The sequence below is a fragment of the Trachurus japonicus genome, chromosome 10 (genome assembly GCF_045865225.1).
Source record: "Trachurus japonicus isolate A0001 chromosome 10, Traja_1.0".
Lineage (NCBI taxonomy): Eukaryota > Metazoa > Chordata > Actinopteri > Carangiformes > Carangidae > Trachurus > Trachurus japonicus.
In genome coordinates this window covers 14,429,504-14,445,766 of record NC_140916.1, presented here as the reverse complement: position 1 = coordinate 14,445,766, position 16,263 = coordinate 14,429,504, and the positions used below count along the sequence as shown (strand labels likewise).

Sequence of the window (16,263 nt, the reverse complement as noted above, 5' to 3'; positions counted from 1 at the left end):
GACGCATAAATGTTAAAAATCAGTGCTATGTGCAATATTGGGATGATCATTTAGGAAATACACAATAGATACTGGTTGAAAATATGGTAAAATCCGTAGTTATTTCTATTAAATTAATCTTAAATTGTGAGTGAATGTTGGGGAAGCCAACTAGCCCAAATCAACATTTTTGATGTAGCTATTGCTTCTAAATAATCATTAGTTCATTGACTGCGGTTCACTGCCTTTGTCACAGGACGAGACCACTCAGATACAATGTGGGGGAGTTCAGTAGCATTTGAAAATTAAAATTGATCATTTCGAAAATACAGACGAACATAAATCGGGTGTGGTTTTAATAAAAAATAGTTATTGTTTAACAATCTACCGTATCAGCAACACGATCGCTATATTATACTTGAAAATACGCGAAATAGCCTGTTGAACAGTGGTACGGTCCTCGTAGGCTTCCTTTGCTAAAGAGCAGCAGAGGTTTCGTCCTCCAGCTAACGGCCACCACCGCCATGGCGTCAACTGAGATAGCAAGGCAAGCGGTGAGTAGCCTGTTTTATCAGGATGCTGGTCTCACTGTCATCCCATAAGTAAAGAAATTCCTCATCTAAACTCAGCATACGTTGGAAATGTATATTTTAGGGTTTCTTAAATGAGTGCAGCGCAGTGTGGAGAGATGTAGCGGGTCGCCGCCACCCGCTTTTCCTGCCTTTATTCCGACCCAAAATTCAGTGTAACGTAGCTAAATTACGCCACTTATAGTCAATGCAGGTTGTCAAAAATCTAATATTGCATCTCAACATCTTATAAAACATCAAATTTAAAAAAAGAATAGGGCCCGTGGTTGCTCATTCGTAGCTCTCTGTTACCACATTTTCTCTTTTAATATTTTCAATTATGTAAGCCAACGCCTGCAGATTTCCTGTCGCACCGTCAGCTAACATTGGTCTCTTAAACGAAATATTGTTTTGTGGGTGGGTGAAACCTTTTAAATACAGTGTAGTAGGCTCGGTAACAGAGCCGTCGGTAGGCCATTCATTCTGAACGCCCCCATTTCAGCAGCACAGCTACGGTGCTCATCATTTCCGTTGTGTTGTTTCATGTAAGTCCCGTTAACTTTGACTCGGGCGTTGTCTGATGATGTGCATAGAAAATACAGCTATAACAGACTGTAGCTGCTTATAGCCATTTTAGCCCTGCAATTTGAGAAGCGTGTGTAAAGTTTAGTTGGGTTTTTGTTTGTTTTTTTTGTTTGGGGGTAAAACAAAAAGAGGAAGCCACCACTACACCCAGACAAGGGTGCTCGGAATAGCAAAGGATTTGCAATTTGATGTCCCTTTGCGGCTCAGTGAATGAAAAAACCCGCAGTGTGTAACTTGGCTGTGAGTGTCTTGAAAAGCAGGAATGGTTTCAGGAATGTTGCACTTGCAGCTGAAGAAGTATATAGGCTGTTTGTCTAGTAACATTACCCCCAAACACTCCCTCAGCTGTTTAAACCCCAATTTCAACTATCCAAATAATCCATGACTGTTTAGTGGCATCAGCTTGTCCAGTTGTTTTTAAACTGACCCTCTAATGGTGCGTTTTTATCTAAAATGCTTCACCGCAGTGGAAAGCAGCACTGTGTTAAGTTAAGCCACATAATGGCTGGTTGGCCGAGGTTTTGCTGGTTGAGAGCTCTTGCTGTTGCCATATAATCTAAATTCTTTGCTTTCCTGCGCCTCATAATGTAGATGTAGGCAGCAGAAATGAGATCCACTGAGATGGAGGTGTTGGCTGCCAGCTACACGCCCACACACACATGTAACAACAGTGCTTTTACACTTTGGTGTTTAGAGTCGTTCTAGTCCAGAGATAGATTGTGCAAACAGTGTAATAGTAGAGTGAATGGAAGTACAACGGGACCAAAATAGATGTTTTTAGGGTTCAAATCAAAGTGACAACACAGAAATAGACAGTGCTGGATATTATAAGCACTGTGGCTCTTATCATTTTGGTAATATAATCAGATTTTAAATACTGTAATATATAAATATTCTCAAAGCCACCTGTTTTTACTATTCTCTTGAAATTAACAGTGACACTTTGCCTTATAAGTACATTGTGGTTTGTTTGTGCCTCGACTGTGGAAAGAAGGCAACAGTGCAGGAAACAGGAAGTGAGTTGCACCTGAAGTCAGTCTGACGTGGTTGAATGTGGTTCAGATTGTGCCTAGTTTGTTTTTTGACTTTGTAATGTAATTTTTCAAAGAACAAAAACAACAATGTAACTACCAACCAACATGTAAATATAAATGACACTGTCAGAGGGCATCCTGGTTTGAGAGCAGAGTTTCTTAACGTGGCATATGAGTACTTAAGCTGTTCAGTTATTGATAGGTATTTACTTAATGTTACCTATTGATTTAATTTGTTTTTCAGGGTGAAGGTGCTCGTGCTGTCCCCCTGGCTGGCCATGTCGGCTTTGACAGCATGCCTGACCAGCTGGTCAACAAGTCTGTCAACCATGGATTCTGCTTCAACATCCTCTGCGTTGGTGAGTGTATCATGCGTGAAAATGCTTTTCCTCTCTCTCTCTCTTTCACTCGCTCTCTCTCCTGAGGCTAAAAGATGACTTAATGAAAGTCAGGCTTTATCACAAGATACAAAGCCGATTCCTCAATACTTGAGCTGTGTAGATTCCCCACCGTTGGTTACTGTGCTGATTATGATTATGATGCTCTTATTCAGATGGGGAATTCAGAAATATCTGCAGGCAATTATTTAATTTTAGTATGACGTTATTCACCAGCAGTACAAGCAGCAACCTCATTATACATCTGAGTATCTCATGCAGGATATCAGCCTTCACTAGGTTTATTAATCAATGCTTATATTGACAAAATGAGTCACTCTTGCACTAAATCTATTAGGTGCAACCAGATAAAACTAATGCAATGTTGTACAACAGCCCTGCAGTAAACCTGAGCTTTAATGTTGAAGTTATGGTCACATTGGAGGCTGTAGTTTTTGAGACTGTGAGATTATGTCATCCAGACATGTTTCCAATAGCGATGCTATTTACTGCTGGTTAGGGAACAGGAGGGAATGATGACTATTTCTGTTCCTGTACCTTGTAAGCTATTTATTTCTATGACATGTTATTTGGCGAACTTGTAACATTAACACAATCCGTGTTTATATTTTTAAAGGTTCTGATGGTAGGAAATTCCATGTGGCCGTTTTTAGTGGCATGGTTTTGATTTTCCTCCAAGCTGAAAACTTCTCTGCTATTTTGTGGATAAACTGAGGCCATTTTTTATTTGTGCAGCAGTGAAAAGTGGAAAAGGCTGACACCAGCCAGCCTGTGTCTTCCATGATTTAACCAAACTTGCCTCACAGTTACCTTATTATGTTGCTTACAATCTGATTTTCTTAACAACCCTTGACAAACATTAGTACAATCCATTAAAGAAAATAGAAGCAGGGATGATGTAGAAGAGCTCTTGTTGTTTGCAGTTGTGTGACTCATCTTGAGCAACTTGCTTCAGGCAAGGAAATGTCTAGTGTCTTTTTTAATAATAGAGTGAATCAAATGTGTCATGATGATCGAAATGTGTAATTTCGTTTAAAAAAATGCTTGTAAATGATAGACATTAGTCTTTGTTGCCATTTATAAGATGCTCCATATAAGACACAAAATTGCCTTAAGCATGAAAGACATTTTGACAATAACTTAACGTGAGCTTAGAATTGGCAAATAAGACTTGCGGCATCATTTACTTTTTATTTCTAAAGGAAGGATTGGAAACGCAGCATGATATCCTACAAAAAAACGGCCTAACGTGCTGTGAGTGTAGGTCAGGCTGTGATGAGTAAAAATAGCTTTTCCTACAGCAGGAGCTCTGTATCTCAGTCATCTGACAGCGGACCGATGTCAGAAAACGTTAACATCTTGCTATTTTTGCGCATGAAAACATTCGTAAATGATGTATTTTGATTGAAGCATCTGCAGGAAGTCATGCTGAATCTCCCCTCGTGCTATTGAATGAAACTTTAGTCTTTATCTTTGAGTTTAATGGGCAAAAAGCATCAGACTCGATAATGAAGTCTGGATCAGGACTAATACAGGTTGAAGTGATAAACATCCTCATGTGAGTTGAGGTGAAAATACACTTGACTTCTCTGATTTAAATCATCTGATGATCACAGCGAACGATGACTGAGCAAAGAGGTCAAGACTTGTTAGGATCTGAGTAACGTGACACGTTTTCTCTGTCCAGGTGAGACGGGTCTGGGGAAGTCCACTCTGATGGACACGTTGTTCAACACCAAGTTTGAGGGGGAGCCCACCCAGCACAACCAGCCGGGAGTCACACTCAAGTCCAACACTTACGAACTCCAGGAGAGTAACGTGCGCCTCAAACTCACCGTTGTCAACACCGTGGGCTTCGGGGACCAGATCAATAAAGAAGACAGGTAAAAGCAACACACCTGAGAGAGGGAAAGGTCTGCTCTCCTTGTTCCTGGGGTCTTTTCCATTTGTCTCTTTGAATCCTAACTTGTAGTCAGAAATCCTCCGTTGACTGTACAAACAGTGTGAGAGCTTTAAGCCTTCTCAGAGCCTCAGGATTTATTCAGTCTGGATCGAACAAACATAACCCTCAGGATGTGAAATTCACAACATGAATCAGATGGAGGTGCTTTCTTTCCTGGCTGGAATAGCATACCACAGCACCGGCGTTTTATCCTGGAGTCAGAGGACATTTTCGTTATTGTAGACCTCCATTAGATCTTGTTACCAAGCATAATGTGATTGCCTACTCTGCTCCTGAGGTGAGTTTAGGGAGAGAATGACGTCATGTCATGTGAACCACCTGTGAGGACGGCTGTGGTTGTTTTGTCTCCAAGTTTCACTCTTCACTCAAATTACCACCCAAAGAGGAACATTTTTGAAGGGCACAGATTTTCTTCCTCTAATTCAATGTCACTACACTTCTGAAATAGTGTACCTGTCATGCTTTGACCCTTAAAACATTACCATTAGAGGAACTGGATATGTTCTAGCAAAATAAATGCTTGAACTTCTTTGTGTTTCTGTGTTCCCTTTGCCAACAGCTACAAGTCCATCGTGGAGTTTATTGATGCCCAGTTTGAAGCATATCTACAGGAGGAACTGAAAATCAAACGCACGCTACACAGCTACCACGACACCCGCATCCACGCATGCCTATACTTCATCGCCCCCACGGGACACTCGCTCAAATCCCTGGACCTGGTGACCATGAAGAAGCTTGATAGCAAGGTGAGATTTCACTTTTCACTTCACTTTGTCAAGCTTTTATCACCAGCAAGAAGACATTTTTATTGAGCAGCAGAGTGTGTTGTTGTTTCATTCGGAAGCTGGGGAATCATTTATTTACAGATCCGCTTTGAAGCCTTGGTGTTGTCCATCAGCTCCAGCTCAATTCCTGTTAGTATTAGGGTTTAATAATGGCTCCTGTGATCCAAAAGCATTGTACTGTTAATTTGCAGCTGTGCCAGATTTACAAGCTTATTAAATATGGCGTCTGTATTGTTGTTTTTTAGCATTAAGTAAGAAAGACAGTTGGTCTACAGCCAAATGAATGTTATGAAGTAATTGTTACATGGATTAACTCATCGAAGCACGTCATAAATAAAGTAGGTAAGTCCCCTGGCGCTGTTGTTTGTAGCATTTGATCTATCCGCTCTAGTCATGAGCTGTAAACCTTTTACAGGGGCATCTGCCGCCGTGTAAATTGGCTTTGGTGTTGTTACGGCGTCGGTGTAGGTCAGCTGTGAAATGCAGTAGTCTCGGCGACTCGTTTCCGTGAGGTCCTTTTCCACAGTAGCTTATTTGCATGGACCTCCTGGCTTTTGTACAAAGAGCCAGCTCAGTGTTTGCCAGAGCAGCTGTGCCCTCCAGCAAGCGCTCGCAACAGCGTGATCCAGAGCAGAGCCTCCTCTGTTTACACACTCACCCCGGGGGGGGGGGGGGCGTTCAAACAATGCTCTGCTGAAGTGTCCTTGAGCAAGAATCAAGATCCTCACCAGACTCACGGATCCAGTAAAATATTTTTGTTCACATGACCCCCAGCATCCCTTGCTGTTAATTAAAGGGGCCCCACATCTTAAGGGTAAATAGTATGGGATTGTGTAGGTGACATCGCGCTGTTACAATAGTTGTGTGGGAGTGAGTCTCGTTGTTCAGCAGCCAGTTGTAAGAGCATGTATGAGAATGACCCCCCCCTCCTCCGTATCTCTGAGTGTTTTTCATTTTCTGTTTAGGTTACACGCATAACTGCTGTTGTACTCTTCATAGTCTGACTCTTAACACCATGTTTGGAGAGTGTTTGTGTGATATAGAGCAGCAGATATGAGCCTGCTGCTCCCTTTTGCTGCTTGTACTATTTTTATCCTTGTGCTTAAGAATGTTTAATTGTCTGCAATACACAAAAGCCTGATATACTGAGGTCCCGGTGAAGAGAGAGTGCTGGTTGTTTAAATTACTGCTACAATAATGGCAACAGATAGAATAATAAAACAGTGATTCGAAGTGTTAATGTGTTTAACCTTTTTTTTTAAATAAACCAACTGAACTCTTACAAGTTTGGACTACAGAAAAGGAAGAAAGCCACTCTATATTTAGCTGCTTATCTGAAAATGCTGTCTCCACCATGTCGTTGTGTCTGCCCACATTAAATCTCTCCATCATTTTTCAACTCGCAGGTCAATATAATCCCAATCATTGCCAAGTCAGATGCCATCTCCAAGAGCGAACTGGCCAAGTTCAAAATCAAAATCACCAGTGAGCTGGTCAGCAACGGGGTGCAGATCTACCAGTTCCCCACTGACGATGAGTCCGTGGCAGAGATCAACTCCACCATGAACGTAAGGCTCACAACTCTATCTGCATCACATGCACTTACACAGAACACGGTGTCATGGCGTATTGATAAAGATGAATTACCACTTTAATCTTCAGGGAATTAAGTAGCACAAACTATTGAGAGTAAATTCAGTTTTGTGATACCGGAATAAACATCATGTGATGCTAGAATCGGGACAGGCAACGTCTGTGTCTGCTCGGGCTGTCAGGAAGCTGCCCCACGCGGGGAGGAGCGTGTTCAGAGCAGCACAATCAGCCGGCTCACTCTGCAGGAAGCTCTGCAGTGTGGGAAAGGGCCCGATGTGCACTGACAGATGAATCGAGGTTCGCTTGGCTGTTCATAATGTCTCATCTGTGGAGATACGCCTGAACTGCCCCTGAACTGATAGCGTTAAGACTGTTGCCTCCCGGCTCATGTTATATACAGTCTGACCTCGTCATACGTGTCTCTGTCTGAGCCGTTTCCTGCCGTCTGTGAAAAACGGCTCTTCAGAGTCGGGTTATGTAAATTAAATCACACATTTCTCGCAGCTCTATCAGTGACGTCATCACCACGAGGAATGTGTGTAGGCCTCGTCATGCTGTGTAATTGACATTATTGCTTTGCTTTGATTTTTGACTTGGTAAAGTTTAGCAGACTTGTTGGTGGCTTCACCTCCACCACGTGTCCCCGAGCTCTCAGGTGTTTTCAGGTTCGGCGGTGTACAGATATCGATTTCCTGTCTGCTTCACAGAGCCATTTGCCGTTTGCTGTGGTGGGGAGCACAGAGGAAGTGAAGATTGGGAACAAGATGGTGAAGGCCCGGCAGTACCCCTGGGGGACGGTGCAGGGTAAGCCCGGGTCATATCCTGTGCAGGAAATGAGTGTGCTCTCTCTCATCAGAGCTGCCGCTTCTCCCCCTCCTCCCCCTCCTCTCCTGTTTCTCCTTCAGCCACATCAGCTGCTGCAAACTAGTGGATAACCAGTTATATAATCTCATTTAACCGGAGCACCCCCTCTGCCATTTACACTCTGTGTTACAGCACCAGCAGATCTGAGCTCTAAGCTCTTGCACATTTAGTGATTTTATGTCACTGATGATATTTCAATTGATTTCTTATTGACCTACTAGATCAGCCCATAACGGACTGTGTGTAACGTAGTGGGAGTAGACAGCAGTCAGAGATCTGCTCTTAACATATTTGATACTATTCATCCTCATAATGTAGATCTCTCATGTCAACATTTATTCAATGATAATGCGTAACACATATATTTACTTTGTGGAGATATAAACAGAAGAATCATCAGACACTGTGGCCTTGTTACACAGAACGGCATAAATGGGGCGATGAAGTCTACACCATTTACTCAGAGTAATACTATGAAAAATATGAAATAAACAAATAGGAATATGAAAATGCCCTTAAAGCTCAAGCACAGTCATTGTTCGTTTTAGCTGTAAAGAGCACAATGAAAAAGATTTCACTATCCTTATGCTAACAGACAGCACTGTATAATATTTCAGGGCATAAGCTTTATCTGACATGGGGTCTGTTTATCAGTCTGACTGTGTGCATACATGTGTACTCACATGATGTCACACGGTCTGTGGGAGCGTGCTGCTCAGCTCATCAAAACAAAATCAATAGAGAAGCCACAGGACACGAACACTGCTCTGTTTTTGTCCTGGTGCTGCTGGTACTTCTATATTAAATGAATGTATTAGCTGTCACATTATATAAACACTGACAGATGCAAGTGTTTTCTGATTCTGCTGCTGCTGTGCGCTTTTTTTTTTTTTTTTTTACAGAATATTTAATCCATTAACAGGATGGCAATTGATGTGTTAGGTAAAATGTGTCACGTGTCACTATGATGTGTCTTATCACAGTGGAAAATGAGAATCACTGTGACTTCGTCAAACTGCGAGAAATGCTGATCAGGGTGAACATGGAGGACCTGCGAGAGCAGACTCACACGCGCCATTATGAGCTCTACCGCCGCTGCAAACTGGAGGAGATGGGCTTCAAGGACACAGACCCCGACAGCAAGCCCTTCAGGTTGACTCTTATCTCCCTGCTTTATACCAGCATGTGCTTTTGCAACTTTGCTAATGTTGTTTGATTTTGCATTTCTCTGTTTCCACCATTATCAGAACTTTTTATTCCTTTGCTAGATTGCACCAGTTTGTGAGTTTTCATCTGCTTCTATGTTGTCTCTTATTTATTTTTATTCACTTGTTCCTATTCCTTGTCCAGTCTGCAGGAGACGTATGAAGCAAAGAGGAACGAATTCATGGGTGAGCTGCAGAAGAAAGAAGAAGAAATGAGACAAATGTTTGTCCAAAGAGTCAAAGAGAAGGAGGCCGAACTTAAAGAAGCAGAAAAAGAGGTATCAGCATTTCACTTTGATTTTTAACAACCACATAGTAGGTCATTAATCTTTGATTCCAGTCACTGATGTAAGAGTTATGTTTCCTCTGTCACCGCCATGTAGCTGCACGAGAAGTTTGACCGTCTGAAAAAGCTCCACCAGGACGAGAAGAAGAAACTGGAGGAGAAGAAGAAGTCCCTGGACGACGAGCTCAACACGTTCAAACAGAAAAAGACTGCAGCAGAGCTCTTGCAGAACCAAGCTCAGCAGGCAGGGGGCTCCACCACACTCAAGAGGGACAAAGAGAGGAAAAAGTAAGTATTGCTCTCCTCCCCGCGTGTCTCTCTCTATCCGTATACCACAGGTGCAGGAAACCACTATCACTTGTATGAGTGGGTGTAACAAGGCCATAGATCACACTGACACTGACTCTCCAGGATTATGTCAAGTTAGTTGGTCGTCAAGGATTTCTATTCTGGATTCACATCAGTACATGGATATAAATTGTGTCCTAGGCCTTTGGGGTCCATATTTTCATCATGCTTTGTGTGTCGTCTTCTGATTCCTGGAGCTTTTAGTCCACACTATACACATTTTCTGCAGAGAGAAGTTAATTTTAGTCTATGCCATTTATACAATTGAGCACTCCTTGCTTTCTCTGTCACCACTCATTAATAAACCACCTGAGATTTGTATAATTTCATGCACACAGTGGATGCAGGGCCCTGGTTAAACCGAGGAATTCTCCCAGACTCTCGCTGTGCTTTTTTCTTTCATACAGGCATACAACTGCTCCAGTATGATAACAGAGAATACAGTTAGTAATTCCACACCAAGAGAGCTGAGCAGAACTTATAATCCATTACTAATGAGGAAACATAAGAAGGGAGAGCAGAGGAGAATCTGGAGATAATTACTCACAGTCCTCATCTAAATAGTTGAAAGACCAGTTGTCAGCAAATTTTGGTGAATGAATTCCAGTCAGACATCATCATTGTGCAACTAAATGTTGCAGATGGCTCAAGACAAACAGGTAGTGAAGTTAAACACTAAAAACAGAGCTGTGTTAACAACCTAATCACAAGTTTATCAAAAAATACTCGATAGAAGCATCAGAAAGGGAGCTGATAAATGACATTTTTCCTGTTTCTGTGGGTTTCTGACATTGATTCCCCCTGCTCCCTTTGACAGTTGATGTAAATATGCTTTGAATGAAATCTGGACTGTACAGGAAGCAGAGTCGTGCAGCCAGATGTGTTCAAGTGTGGTTGCAATGTGGTGCTGACGTTGTCGGTCCCTTCATGTTGGTAACGAACTCTGGTTGTGTGTTGAAGCTGATGTGACTCCGTGCCTGTTAGAAAAGGAAGAAGACACTTGCACTGAGAAGGTTCTTGTCATTTTTTATTTTTCCTTCCCTGTTAATTCATTTTCTTCACAGCCACTTCTTCACTTGTATGAGCTCTACTCTGCCTGGATCATTTCTCTTCCAAAAAGGGGGCAACCTGTGCAACTTAAGCTTTTTGTCTTTGGGTAACTGATTAAAAAACCCCGTCTACAGTGGTCTTGCACTCCACATGTTAACTGAATAATAATTATGCTTATGTGTATTTAACCTTCAGCTTTCAGTCGGTGTTTTCTTCAGCTCCCAGGAGACACAGTTATTGATTTGCTGCTTGTTGTGTAGATATAAATCTGTCCTGTGTGAATGCATGTGTCACCTATGTTGCATCCATAATGTTTTCCAGTTAACTCCTCCTACACTTGCTGCATGCTGCATGAGGCACCATTTTCTGGTAAGAATCCCCTCTTGAGTGACACCGCCACAAAAGCAAGAAAAAGCTTTTTCAAATATAAATGAGGTATCTATGATTTAGCTGGACAGAAATATCAGTTCTTGGATGTAAACATTTTTAAATGCCAGGCAGAAACAAGAGCTGATGCTGAAATGGAGCTCCAAAATCTGTATTGAACTGAAATAAGCAACATTTCAACACAACTTGATCTTGAAATGTCTAATCCAAATGTCAGTATTTGATGAGTTAAAAATATAATCTAAATTCACATGCAGTTAATTTGCCCATTAGTCATTTTAAATGTGATAGAGTCTGAGAGATGAGTGTGGCGTTGCGAGGCCAGACAGTGTTTCATCTGTAACATCCACATCCATCATATCCTTTCGCTGGCAGTGTTTACTGTCCCTCTGCCAGCGTCTAAATCAACCACTTTATTATATCCCCACACAAGCATTTGATGTACTTCCCCATCTGCCTCCCTAAATCCACAACAGTCTCCTTTTTGTGGCTCTCCCAAGTCCTTCCCCACCCGTTCCTGCTCTCGCACAAAGAGCCATTCAAGGCTGAACTGGGACTAACAGGTCACACCAGAGGGGCAAACCGCCTCCGGGCCCATCTCTGTTTATAGACATGACATGTTTTGTTGATCTCGCAGCCATATGACGACCCCACTCTGCCACCTCTCCCTCTTGAGTGGATACAAAAGCCAAATCCACAGAGGGATGTTGTTGAGGCTCAACCACTGGGGAGGGTAGAAGTGAAGGAAGACATCTGTCTCGCAATCTGTAAACTCCTCAAGCAGCTCAAGACTGTTGCAGCAGATGAAAACAAGCTGCTGTTAGATGATACTGAGCGATGTCATAGATAGATAATCGGACTCATTGTTTTAAAGCTCAGGGGGCTCAGGGTCAACGGAAAAGACGTGTACGAGTCTGATTCAAAGAAGGAGATGACTGTACTTGCACTCTCACCTCTGTAAACTCACTTGAAGCTGCATGATTCCCCTCTAAACGCCATCTGTTGTCACTAATGTTGATGTGATGTCACCCATGTGAAATAGTGTGTGTTGTGATGATGTTTTAACTCAAAGAAAGCATTAACAGCCCTTCTCTCTCATTTCCAGCTTAGGATCCCTGTAGAAAAAAGTGCTCCCTTGTGGCCATCCTGCTGTGAATGAGTTTCCACCCCATCATCCCCCTTTTTTTTCCTTTTTTTTTTTTTTACTGTACCCCCACCCCATCCTTATCCTCACGCAACCCCCTCCTCCTCCCCCTCCTCCCATAATTCAACCCTCCATGTGCCATTCCCCTCCCTCCTCCCCCCTTGCTCTGTGGAAGACGCTGGGCATTGCTATCAGTTTTACATCACTTGTTTTTGCTGAATGATGCTTGTGTATTACTTTTGTTTGTACAAGCGATTATTCAGCTTGTCTTTTTTTATACAAATTGACCAAAAAATGCATTCCATATTGTTGTTATATTCAGTGATTCATTGCATGATGGAGTGAGCTTTTTTTTATATTAACATACATGACTACTGTTGTGATGGGCAAAATGTATTGAGTCTAAAGAAGAACATGCATCAGACACTGGGACCTGAGAGAGTAGCCGAGAAGAATCAAGACAACTGAGACTAAATTAAAGAATGGATTAAGTTACTAATTGGTTATTAGCTTGATGTTAGTTATATACAGTAGATGTTAAAGTTATGATCCTTAAGATTTTAGTCCTGGTTGAAATCAGAGCAACTTATCAAAAATGAAAAGATGTTGTAAAAACCTTTTCAATGATAACATAAAAGTTTATACTAGTAATTTACATGACAATATACGTTTTGTATGTGCAGTAAAAACTGAATCGGAGATCTACTTTTCTGTTTTGCCATTCACGTCCCTTTGCTGATGTTGTCTTACTTTAGCCTGACGCATGAGTAGATGTGAGCCTAATCTCTCTGCCACTTCTCCCATACCTCATTCATTGTCATGTGTTACGTGCATATTTGTATTAGCTTTCACATTTGCACTTTTTTTATTTTTTTTTACACACACACACAAATGTGATGTTTTTTTTAAAAAGTATATATTAATGTTGTCAGTGCAATTGTAACTTTCCTTTTCATTTTACTTATAATGAAGGCACATTTGAAAGTCATTCATCATCATGTCCACTGTCCTGCGGGGACCAGAGTTGTCTGTATCAGTGTTAACGCATAAAAAAAAAAAATTATTCCAAAAGAAAATAAAGGCCAATTTTCCACCAAATGTTACAACTGTGGCCATAATCATTGTGTAATGGGTCAAGTGAAAATTTAACAAACTTAGTGACTGATTGTTTATTTCCTCTTTGCTCAGAATCGCAGGGCGTCTGTCACCTCTTTTATTCCCCATCCTTCCACCACTTCAAGGTTCATGGGTCAAAATGCATTCAGAGTAGAGCCGTTTCCTCCTCCTAACGCTCAGCTCACTGGTCTGTGTGGTTTCACTTTTCCTTTGCAGTAATCCCTGGCTCTGCACTGAGTAGGTCCTCAACCCCTCAAGCTTTGCTAAGGGACCCGTCTTTGTGGGCACTGAGTACCTCAAATGTGACCAGAGACTTTGTGGACCCCCATCCATCAGGGTTTCTTAACCATTACCTGCTCAGTAATATGGGTTAATGTATATTCATGTTTCACTGCTGCTCTAACCTCACCTTGAGCGATCTAATTCTTGCTTTATTGCCTCTGCTTTATGCTTATGTGTGTATCGTGTTTTCTGCTGTGATTAACACCCTTTCCCACTTATTTTAGTGTAATATTTAAATAGTAATTTGCATTTTTAGATGGACCACATACAAGTGGACAATCACAGATCTGAAGCACCTCCTAGGAGATTTATTCACTGTTTTATAACTTCACAGAGTATTGTCAGTGGGCACAACATTTTCTCATTATTAATGCTTGATGTATTGTTTGGATGACTGTAGAACTGGCGATTGTTTGACCTGGTTTTTGTATTTCTGATCAATCTTCTCTCTTGATATCCAATGCACTTCTAATTCTTCGTCTCTGGCCTGTAAGTTTGTTTTTTTTATGAGCGTCTCTTGCTTTGCCATCTCCTCTAACTGCTGGCTTTCTTTCTCTTTGTCTCTTCAGCTTCTTTTAATCTGTCTTGACCAAGTGAAGAGGGGATTGCAGCTTCAGCAAGAACTAAGCACCCTTTACCTCCTCCCTGTTTTTCTCGCTGTATGAACCTTTTATATTTTCTCCCCCCCCTCCCCATCGCATCTCCTTTTGTTGATCATGGCCTTATGTGGACTCGCATGGTATTTCTGACCACCTAATGAAGCTCTAAACCAGGTTGGCAGGTTGGGATCTGGGCACAGTTTAAATCTGCTATTATGTCTTAATGTATATAAAGCGACTCTTTGTAGTTGATAGAAGTCATCAGTGGGGGTTTTACACATTTTCCAGGACTTGTAGGTTCATGTCATTATTTGATCTTTACTTGAAATAAAATTGCAATGACCTGCACTATGCACTCATCTTTTCAATAGGATTCTTAATACAAAGCGCACATTAGGATGAAACGCTACCAAAACATCGAGGCTTGCTGATTAAACAAAAGCTCCATCAAGGACAGAAGCACTTAATGCACTGTGTGTAATGTGTTATGAAATAGATTATAATTGAGTAGACATGTTTTCTCTGGAATCTCAGTTCAGTTAGATAAAGATTTTCTGCTTTCAGGTTTTTCTGAATATCAAAAATGAAATGGCAGAATTTAAATTAGAGTCATAATCATGCAAACGCCAAAGCAATATTTATCCATAGCACTTCATTTTATGGTGCCCATGTTTACATGTCACTGCTGAATACCATGGAGGTCACATGTCATGGCCTTTTATTACACACTGTGCTTTAATATTCACAAACCTTTTCAATATTTTGCATGCATCTCTTTATTTAATTGCTGATGTGACCTTTTGACCTGCTTGTTTTGATCCCTGAATAACTCTTTTGCAGTCAACTTCATTGCTGTTTTCTTCAAAATGGTGCATATTATTAATGTATATTTGCTCTGTCCTATGATCTCAGCTCCCATTTTGCCAAATATTAGAATAAGATGGAGTTGAAGTGAATCCCAGATAGGAGTATTAAAAAAAATACTCATGCATTTATATAATTTATAAGGATATATTTTGTGTATTGAAGTGGAGACCTGTTGTTTATTACCTTTGATCTTTGGACGTGACTCTGAGTGTAAAGTGACATTTTGGTGTCAGAAAATGCCATACATTTTTCTAGTATCAGTCATCACCTCTTGTAGTCAGAAACTCTCCCACACTACAAATTATTCAGTATCTTACTTTAGTTTGATTCCATTGATGTACATTTTCAATAAAAAAATGTGATCCAAACATGTTAAGCTTTTGTCTTTCGTTCGCTGAACCTTATTATAATATTCCCTCACTGCCTTTTTTTCCTCCCAGACAGATCAGCCTGTGTCAAGTATTTATTTCATCTATATACTGTAAGTAAACTTCATTTCAGCAGGAAATCATTCATGGTGAATTATTCACAGCCAAAATGTAGAACTAAGGACTAGTACACATAGTTTACTCTACAGCATTCATATACAATATATCACAATTAAATAAATTAGAGGCATAAGAAACGTGACTAGATCAAACTGTTTCACCTTATACATTGTTTAATGTGTTCTTTAAAAGCAGTTCAATTTTAAGTTTACCTTGCAAATTATGGTAAACTTGGAATATTAAAAAAAAAAAAAGTGCTGTTTTGCCAAACAAGAACAAAACAACAGTTTAATGTACTTTTCCCAGGCTTATTATACATAATTGGACAAAAAAATTATAATGTTGCAGCACAAGATGGTCTAAATTTTTATAGGCCTAGTAAAATATGCAATGAACTCTGACCTCAGTACATACTGGAGGAAGATTTTGCACTTTTTTACTTGCATAACTTTAATACGACAGCTATAGTTAGTTAATATCAAGGTCCTGCACAGAGGATGTCCCTTATTTTTGGAATTTTTCAGGTTGAAGGTTGGTAGAGCTGCACTGGAAATTATAATTTCACAAAACTATAAGAGGTAATAGCACAAGTTTACATACAACACAGACTCTGTCATATTATATTCACAGATTAAGTCAGCCTGAGTCATGAAGAACTAACTTCAGAGACAAGAAGAACAAGGAGACCTGCAACAATTGATCTGTCCTCCAAAGGGCCCTC

At 40.8% G+C, this 16,263-nt stretch overlaps 1 protein-coding gene and 1 long non-coding RNA gene across 7 annotated transcripts; both read left to right on the top strand.

Annotated features, from left to right (window-relative positions):
* Positions 1-476: 476 nt before the first annotated feature.
* On the top strand, positions 477-15,422 carry septin6 (septin 6). Of its 6 annotated transcripts, XR_015036880.1 has the most exons (12): positions 477-533; positions 2,412-2,526; positions 4,253-4,448; positions 5,088-5,274; positions 6,720-6,881; positions 7,614-7,710; positions 8,754-8,922; positions 9,121-9,253; positions 9,359-9,549; positions 10,570-10,622; positions 10,981-11,028; positions 12,152-12,223. XR_015036880.1 is itself a non-coding variant. In XM_085789359.1 (11 exons), the coding sequence occupies exons 1-10, from the start codon at positions 504-506 to the stop codon at positions 10,982-10,984; spliced, it is 1,284 nt and encodes a 427-aa protein (XP_085645485.1). In that variant the 5' UTR covers positions 477-503; the 3' UTR covers positions 10,985-11,028; positions 12,152-13,108. The 6 variants fall into 6 exon arrangements, 5 of the variants coding, with proteins under 5 accessions (XP_085645485.1, XP_085645486.1, XP_085645484.1 ...); XM_085789359.1 differs by lacking the exon at positions 10,570-10,622 and having other exon boundaries at positions 12,152-13,108; XM_085789360.1 differs by lacking the exon at positions 10,981-11,028 and having other exon boundaries at positions 12,152-12,543.
* LOC146979522 (uncharacterized) lies at positions 12,526-13,058 on the top strand. The gene is made up of 2 exons (XR_015036881.1): positions 12,526-12,710; positions 12,755-13,058. It is a non-coding gene; the product is annotated as an uncharacterized LOC146979522 (long non-coding RNA).
* Positions 15,423-16,263: the final 841 nt, after the last annotated feature.

Excerpts from the sequence above, each read along its gene's own strand:
- septin6 (XM_085789356.1), top strand. The coding sequence starts at position 504 with ATGGCGTCAACTGAGATAGCAAGGCAAGCG. Across the intron at positions 2,527-4,252 it reads CTTCAACATCCTCTGCGTTG|GTGAGACGGGTCTGGGGAAG; the intron begins GTGAGTGTATCA and ends TTCTCTGTCCAG. Across the intron at positions 5,275-6,719 it reads TGAAGAAGCTTGATAGCAAG|GTCAATATAATCCCAATCAT; the intron begins GTGAGATTTCAC and ends TTCAACTCGCAG.